This window comes from Musca vetustissima, unplaced genomic scaffold (assembly GCF_032173495.1).
Source record: "Musca vetustissima isolate MV318-11 ecotype Yass unplaced genomic scaffold, APGP_CSIRO_Mvet_v1 utg900, whole genome shotgun sequence".
NCBI classification, from domain to species: Eukaryota; Metazoa; Arthropoda; class Insecta; order Diptera; family Muscidae; genus Musca; species Musca vetustissima.
This window is the reverse complement of record NW_026885828.1, coordinates 636,589-645,849: the sequence shown is the minus strand read 5'-3', so window position 1 is coordinate 645,849 and position 9,261 is coordinate 636,589. Positions and strand designations below refer to the sequence as shown.

The 9,261-nt window shown below is 35.4% G+C and overlaps 2 protein-coding genes across 2 annotated transcripts; one reads left to right on the top strand and one right to left on the bottom strand.

Annotated features, from left to right (window-relative positions):
• Positions 1 to 4,386: 4,386 nt before the first annotated feature.
• Positions 4,387 to 5,330, bottom strand: LOC133333112 (uncharacterized). Its single transcript, XM_061541456.1, has 3 exons — positions 5,236 to 5,330; positions 4,886 to 5,064; positions 4,387 to 4,795 (listed from the first exon to the last, which is right to left on the bottom strand). The coding sequence occupies exons 1-3, from the start codon at positions 5,297 to 5,299 to the stop codon at positions 4,514 to 4,516; spliced, it is 525 nt and encodes a 174-aa protein (XP_061397440.1). The 5' UTR covers positions 5,300 to 5,330; the 3' UTR covers positions 4,387 to 4,513.
• Positions 5,331 to 6,107: 777 nt separating this feature from the next.
• LOC133333098 (uncharacterized) lies at positions 6,108 to 8,900 on the top strand. The gene is made up of 4 exons (XM_061541430.1): positions 6,108 to 7,296; positions 7,355 to 7,638; positions 7,715 to 7,950; positions 8,003 to 8,900. Exons 1-4 carry the CDS (start codon positions 6,108 to 6,110, stop codon positions 8,898 to 8,900), a joined length of 2,607 nt encoding a protein of 868 aa, XP_061397414.1.
• The last annotated feature ends 361 nt before the right edge of the window (positions 8,901 to 9,261 follow it).

Genomic DNA, 9,261 nt, shown 5'->3' with positions numbered 1-9,261 from the left:
AAAAAGGGGACGAATATTAATAATTTTTGGTAGGGAGATTTGTTACCATATGCGACTACAAAATACCAAATTGCAGCATGTCCGTCTGTCTGTTGTAATTATTCTAGCGACTAAAAGAATTAAGATAGATCGCCAAAATGTTGCATAGGGTCGTCTTTTGTCTGCAGGCAGGTCAAGTTCGAAGATGAGCTTTATCTTATGAAAACGCTTTAACAAGTAATTATTCAGAAAAGTTCTCTCGCCAGACTTTCAGTGTTGAATTTCAAACCTTTCAAAATAGTGTTTGGTTGTCAAAATAAATTGAGTTGTTTTAAGTTCGAAATTATCTCCTATATTTAATGTCCACTTTTTTGGCCTCGATATTTACCAATTCGTAGACCACTTCTTCTATGCCATGACCAACGGCAAATGCAGCAGATTGATGTCGTCAACTTAATTTTGCCACGATGTTTTCATTTTCTACAGAGCAACGGATAGATTTACCTCTACCTCTTCGGAAAGCTTTATAAATTAGTCTGTAATTGAGAAAGTACAGTGTTTTCCCTTTGTATTGTTACTTGTATGGAAACTAGTGCCATAATCAATCTAAACAGATTCTTTTGAATTACTTCATCTGCTGCAATATTATACTTTCCAATTGCCCCGTTCATTTTGTAGTTGCTTTCGCTCATTCTCTGCAATGCTATCAATTGTTGTATCGTTAGCTTTCGGCCTTCAGCACTGCTCACGAATCTATGGCTCTACCAGTTCAGTTGTCACGAGCTTTAGGCCTTCGGTTCCTTAAATTGTTCCCGCTGTTTCTCGGATTCCTCTTTTTGTACATGTACGAGTTGTAGTCGCAGCAGCTCTAATGTCCATGTCTGTTCTCTCTGAGACTTTTTTAATTGTTTAGAATAGTTATTATTAATTTTTGTATTTCCCAGCACCTAAATTAGTTTTAGAAGTAGCAGTATTTTTGTGATCACATATTCCATTGTACGTTCATTGATGTACGTGGATAGGATTCTCCAGAACCCACAACGTGGTCTTAGTAGCTTTCAGTGATTTGATACTGATTTTAAGTTCACAATCAATCACACATATATGAATTTGTCATATTATCATCTAAGAAATATTAGCAAAATATACTAAACATTCAAAATTTCGAGCCAATGCAATAAAACAATTGTAGACCTCGAAAATGTTTATTTATTATAAATTATGTAATTTATTACAACTATTTTATAAAAAAAATGTTAACAATAAAGGATTACCTTTTTTTCATTGTAATATCAAATACCATTGAAAATCTAATACTAGTCCAAACGATTTTAATTCTTCCAAATACAATATTTTCTTCCAATGACCGTTAGTCCGCAATATGTTCTGACTAATATTTTCTATTTATCATCAGCATCCTTTTGTATGTGACAAAATAAAACATTTTTCCATGACAAATACATATGATTTTTCAAATTATTCAAAAAAATCGGATGATGACAAGAACATCGTTATTGCAGTTATTAGCGGTATTACTCTTGTTCTTGTTATTGTTACAATGACTTTGACCAAACAGTGGAAGTGGAAAAAATCAAATCCCAACCAGAAAATTGCTGGAAAACTGTTAATTTAAAAATCAAAGCAAATTTGTAAAACAAACCAACCGAGCAACGAACCAAATACATGTACTCTCGTCGCGTGCACACACACACATACACTCACTCACAAATGAACAATCTGATTCTTTGCTAAATCCTCGATAACCATGTTGTTGCATTTTCTATGTGTTATTAGTTGTATGTGTGTTTGTACATTTTTTTTTTTTTTGGAAAAAAGGGATTTGAATTAATGTGTGTACATATGCTTCAGGGTTTTGAACTTACAAATAAATGTATTTGCGTTTGTGTGTTAGTGTGTGTGCTGTTGTATATATGTATGTATATTTGGTTTTCCGTACAAAACATATGTTTATGATATGAAATCGAAAATCAAATCTATATTTGCCAATCAACTCAACCAGTCAATAGGACTGGCAAGAACGCAAACAACCCAAACACCAATTGCGGCAGTGAGAATATCCCTCCTCCCCTCTCACGGGGTTACGGTCTTCACAACTCTTCTAATATTGCTGCTGGTTGGGATACCTTGGTTACCACCACACAACACAACACAACACAAAGTAATTGTTATCCATTACTTGGAAACTGATTGTGTTCGAATACCTGTGCTTACATCTACATGTGTAAACACACACACACGCACACACACCCACCCACAAACATACATTTGCTTAAATACAACACTTGAAACACTACATCGAACAATCGACAAACTGACAGGTGGTTTAGAGTTTTTCGGTAGAGAATGGGGGTGGGGAGGAGGGGAAGGACATGCACCTTTATTGGCCACATAATTTGCACAGATCAAAGCAGGACGAGTAATTTGGGTCAAACTAATGAAGACATACCAAAATGGAAATTTGTTGCTATCTTTCAACTCTCAACCATCACCCCCAACACACACTACCCACTCAACCCAAATCACGTCTATCGTAGTATTCCATTAATAACCAAACCAATAATCAACAGTTGTTGTAAATTTACCTGAAATTGCTTCTACTTCTATTAGTGAAGCCATGTTTTGTTGTTGCAGTTAAACAAATATACGAATTAAGTGTTTGGGCATCGAATACAACACAACAGAGAGGTCAAAGATAGTTGATAGTCTTATTTTCCGATTTATTGGCAGACTTTAATATGACTGTATTAAATTGTTGTGTATCTGGATACTGTAATGTGATGAAATATAATATTTTGAAATGCAGATAATGATTGCCAAGGGATAGCTTAAATTGGGAACTTATTACTAGGTGATAGTGTTTCCAGAACTACAGGAATTCGTTTAAGATAGAGAGATAATAAAATTATCATTTCCATTTGCACTGACATGTGTTTATAATATTAAAAAGCCATGTTATGAATCCGAAAAAAAAAACATAAGAATAGCATCCACCGGTTAGTACTGAATAGTCAGTCATTCATATTTATTGAAATAGACAAACCATTTAGAAAATATGTATAGGGCAGAGGGGGGCACCTTTAAACGTGGGGCACTTTTCGGTTTAACATTATTATTTTTTTAATGGCAATCAAGTTCTCTAGCAGCGTGAACAACATTGGTTAGCTTTTTCAGTTATCGACCGAATGTAGGTGAGTGAATAAGTTTTCGTAATGTCTTAGTAAATTTCAAATTTTGTTGTTGTAGGGGATAGGAAGAACTTAGTGATCGTTTTCTGTCGTCAAGCTTTTTTTCTTTGCACTTCAATCATCATTTTAAACATAACTAAAATGCCAAGACTTGTTCAAAGCTTACCGGGGCAGTTTGGAACATAGTGACTTTGTTGAAATTTATCAAAATCGAGAAATTAAAAATGTTACCTATATATCACCAAATTTATCTACTGTGTTATCATTACATTAATATACGACAACTCTCCAAAGATAGCTGTATATTTTCTACAAACTTTGTACAATCTAAAAATTCTTCTACTACATTGTACTATTTTTATCGACACTTTGGCATACCCTATTTGGCATCTAAAAAGGCCAAGGGTTGACATTTTGACAAAAAGAGTGGGGTATTAAATTTTAACATTAGACGCCACTATATTTATCAGAAACCTTAATTAAATACGCAAATGGATATAAAAACTGGCAGTCGATAACCCCAATATTATTTTTCCAAGTTAACTACCTTATCCCCTCAGACATGAACCAATAATAATAGCGTTTTTACAATCGAAAAAAGCCTATGCAGCTTTTATAAAAGGCCTGTAAGAGCTTGTATCTTCCATAAAGGCCTATAAACCTGTATCGCCCAAAAAGGGTTATAAATGTGTATATTGCCCAAACAGGCCTATAAAGTCTTATATTATCGATAAAATTTTCGTCGCTAAAGGCCTATTAAGGCTTCTATCGTCGATAAAAGGCTTCTAAAGTTCAAAAAAGGCTTCCATCGTCGACAAAACTTGTATAAAGCTCCAACATCGATAAACGGCTTCAATTGTCGAAAGAGACCTTGAAAGGCTTCTATCGTCAACAAAACAAAAACTATAAAGGATGACCTACAAATGCTTTTAACGTCGATAAAAGGATTATAAAACCTTCATTCCAAGTTATGGAATAACAATAGAATCTAATCCAGGGAGTACTTCTATGAGTGACATAATTCTTTGTTTTTGTTTTTTTAATATTCATATATTTAGTTTATGTATGTTTTTGTATATCATTAAATTGTACAACTATTTGATTTAAATAATTTTCGAACAACTACATAAAGGAAGTCCTTAATAAATTCTAGATTAGATTTTTGTGTGTTTGTGTTTCGTTTTTCTTTTTCAAAAAAAATAAAATCGTATCGAAAAAAATAGACATGAACTTGGCACTGGTCCTCTTCATTTTTTTTTTTTTTTTTTTGTTTGTTTTTGTTTTTGCTCTTTGCTTGGAGTACAGCAACAATTGGCAATGTATACTCTTTACGATATGTAATGGAGGAAACATTTCACCAATGTTAGAAGACTCAGCGACGTTCCAATGCCCGTTTCAATTCGTCCAAATGCCAGAACGGACGAAGCGGAACCTTTGCCGGTATTACACATGGGTGACTCGCAACACGATGTACAGGCATACAACTTGGTACGCTCACCTATGACTATACAACCGGGTTCACAATTAACCGCACAACGGCGATCCAAGGACCACATTTTCGGGGAGCTGGTGGAATTTTCATTAGAGGTGGTATAGGAGAAACGTTTGACCTGAAAACAGAGAAGAAGCAAATCAACAACGTGACAAACGAGGATATTGACAAGACTCCAATACTGAAGACTTTCATGTAGCACACATACCATACAAATGAACTCATCACCCTCACATTTGTGTATGAAATTGGTGGCATTCGAATTGACAACATCCACACAGAGTTCACCATCGTCCATGGTGTCACATTTGTAACACTTGAGGTCATTGATACGTTCCTGGGCAGCTTGGGTACGGTGTATAGCAGTGGTTAAGGATTGTCCTGCCACTATTTCCAATATCATCGTTATTGCCAGAATGGGAACATGCAAAACACAAAGTATTAGAAAACAAACCCCAATACACAGACACACACACACACTCAGCAATACTGAAGCAACAAGGGCGGGGGAGTAAAAGTACATTGCACCCAATTTGTAGCCACCGAAAAATTACTTACTGGTATACTGATTAAAACTAATTGATATCCATAAGATTTGTAGAACTGTATGGTAGGTGAACATCTTAAGACTAGGAAGAACTTAAAATAACAAAAAACCTTTCTACTTGTCGAATTTTTCACTATTTTTATTGCTTTTTTTGTAATACAATGCTACACAGCTACTTGAAAGGAACACATTCTGAAAAGTGAATGTCAGTGAAAAGGACACGTTAGAAGGACCTGCGCATTTTATGCACTAGGGATATACAAGTGATGCCAATGTTCGGCATGAATAGACTGAGGCATAGGGGTTGAGGCAGACTGTTTAGCATAGACACGAACCATTTAGCATTTTTCACTTTTTATTTTCGAAAAAATGCCGTTAAGGACATGAACACTTTTGTTTTTGATGGCAATATTTAGAGATGACAAAATACAGCCAATTTCGAAATTGCTGTTACATTTGATATTGTTATTATGGAAACAATAGATAAAATAGCCAATACCGATGAACCCTTCTGTACATCTAAAAGTTTATGAGCAACGTTTTTGTAAAATATTGCGACGACGAAAAATCGTATCCTTTGATAAGTGGAGCCCGACTCAATAAATTATGAAAAAAGAACACGCAAGGAATCGAGTTAGAAATACGAAATGTTCTACAAAATTCCTCACTCGATATAAGTGAAGAAAAGTAATCTAAATAATACTTTTACTACATACATATTTTCGAATTTTTCTTTATAGGGCCTTTCTTCACCAATAGGAATTTTCCTAAGTGTAAGTGACTGTAAACAATTGTTTTTTGTATCACTGTAGCTTTGATATACATTTAAACAAAGGCAACGTTTACGTATTTCCTTATTCGCATTCAGTCAGACAACATAATAATGTCAAGATTAAATAAAAAACTAATGAAACCTTCCGAAAATGAATTTGTGGATCGAAAAATAAATGAAACTGTGGAATTTCCACCATTGAACATTCGCTTAGAATGTATTGGGAGCGTTCTATTGCTATTAAATTCTGAAGAGGAAATGGTTCTGGTGAATGTCCTGAAACATTTAACTGAATATGTAAGGAGAAACGATGACAATGTCCAATTGCTAAAGGATCAAAATGTATTGGATTTGTTGAGACGCAACGGTTTCTATCGCCACTCCAACAATACCCTAATACGGAGATTTGGATTGTATTTGACAAATCATATTTTAGAAAATATGAATCGGTTAGTTGACTTGGATCTGGAGAGGACACGGGCAATTTTTAAACACTGCTTGGAATATTTTTGTACTGAAGAAGATGATGTGGACCGTGAATATTTAATTGCAATTATTTGTAATTTAGTGGATGATCCACAAATCACTAAGGAATTGTGGGACACACAATTTCTGGATAACTTCCTGACACAATTTTCCATTTCAAATAATCCCGATTTAATACTCAATTCATTGCGATTACTGGAAAAGATCTTAAGAGTATTGAATTCTGCTGATATACCGAAACTGATTGCCCTAAATAAATTTCCGGCTGAGCGAATTGTATGCAACTTAAATTCGGAATTTTTGGATTTGCGCAGAGCTGCATTAAACCTATTAGCCATCCTAATGGCTTACCTAAATTTCGAAAACAGTCCATTTAGTCATGACGCGATAAAGGTAACAATTTTGAAGGAGTTAACCCAAATGTTTGCAACAAATCGAATGCTGTCGGAAACACCTCTCGTCATGGATGTCCTATCATTGGCTATGCGTGACAAAGTAATGGTTCGTTTGTTTTTCCAACACAATCTCTTTGATGAATTTATGACGACGCTAAACAGTGGCAACCTGGGTTATGAGGATATGTGCCAGGCATTAAAAGTCATTAGCGAAATTGCAATGTTTTCCGAGTATTCGAAGCGTTTAGCTGAAGCAGGATTAGTAAAGAACCTGCTTATTTGCCTAGATGCTGATGATTGCAAAGTACCTTCGGTCCACATTTTAAAGGGCCTTTGTCATCTGGTTAATCATATGAGTACGGCACACGAAATATTGGCATATAATGCACAATCAATTAGTGTAATTAAAAAGCTATTGGGTTAGTGGTCTTAAAAAGCACGTTGGATTTTCATTGGAACATATATTTTTGTTTTTAGATTTCCTTGTCAGTGCCAACATCAATATCCAGCTACGAGAAGAAGCCACCAATTTGATACTCAAGTTGTTGAAATTTGCATTTCGCGAAACATCACAGCAACTGATAGCGTTGAACATGTCGGAATCGTTGGCCATTGTATTTGGCCAACACATAATGCATATATCGACAGATCTAGTGTTGGGTCTATTGCAAATCGTGGAGGCATTATCAGAATATTCCGCTTATAAGGGATATCTTTGTAAAAATGATACTATGGTGAAGAATCTAGGCACACTGTTGATGGTGAGTAATAAAATGTCCTGATGAAATTGAATACCATTTGTTTATTGAACACATTCTAATTGAAAGTATATTTCAGAATTCCTTCTCCTCCGCAATATTGGTTAGTAGCATATACCGTTGCCTGGGTACCCTAATCGATGTGGATTCCGTTCGCCAAACACTTTTGTCATATTGCAACATTGGATCATCCACAAAAAGGGGTCTCCATTCCCTATCGAATGCCGTTAAAACCTCTGCCTGCAATTTCATAATACAAACTTCACATTTTCAAGAGTTTCTATGTGAATATCTCGACAATGGAATTTTGGAGACGTAAGTTTATTATCTACACACCCAATGATTTGTTAACGGCCCTACTCCGCAGTCTCATTATGCAGCAAAAACATGCATATTGTGTTCCCAATTGGACTACAGCCGCAGAGAGCATCCTCAGCAAGAATCCAACATTAAAGTTCTGTATACGCAATCACCTCGGCTTTACAGATATAACAAAAGGTCACGATTTCTATATTTCCAAGAAGAGATTTGACGACTTCCGCATATTCCAATCTATGCTAAAAATGGATGCGTCTCCGCTTCAGCCAATATTGGTGGTGAACTTTGACCGGACCATAGCACCACAGGAGAGTATAGTACGAATTCCAGTAGATTGCCATGCTGGCATTGACAATGAAGAATGGATTTATTGTCGTAGCCCAGGTGATAGCGGACTACCTAAACTTTTGAACAAATTACTTCAAAAATTGGAGGAATACCACTTGCAGCCGTTGCGGCAGTGTCCACACATTGTCGATTTTGATGACATCGCTATGAAAGTCAAAATCATTAGTGATATTGTGTACCAGGCATTGTCGAATGATTTGCCACCTCTGGATTTAAATGATTCAGAGGACTGTTCTCAACATTTGGTTAAATGTCACCTCAAAGACCTGGCCAAAGAATTACATTGTAATTTTATTCCATTGGGTCATGTAATGGCAGGTTGCCATTTTGAGAGATCCGTACTCTTCAAAGCACTGGCCGATCAGATCGGTTTTCCATGTACCTTAACACGTAGTGTGGATGGTCGCATTTTGTATAATGAAATCCCAATGCCAGTCGAAATAGAGCAGGATGTACATTGTGAATCGAGTGCAATGAACTTTGTACCATTTCGAATGCTTCGACCAACTCATATTGTAGATTTAATGTACAACATTGGTGAAACATATCCTCTGCAAAGTACCTTGGCCCTGAAATATTTACGCCTGTACTCAGAGTAGTAATGAATAAAATAATCAATCAACAAAAATTTTTGTTGCTTCCATAGAAAGTTCAGTATGAAATTATTTTCAATAGCTTTGGGAATTATTGTCGTATAATTAACGCCGCAATTTATACGCCCTCCCTTACACATTTTCAACAAAATAGGACTTATGCTTATACTTTTCAGTAGAAGGAAAGCTTTAAAATCCATCCTATAATAAATTCGCCACAAATTATGAATTTTTTAACTTGATCTAAGCTTTTATTCTCGGTTCAAGCAAGTATTTTAGAAAACGTTTTTTTATAGTAATATGCCCAATTTTTTATTCCTTCGAATGTGTGTTATATTATCCCTATTAAAAAATAAATCGTATTTAG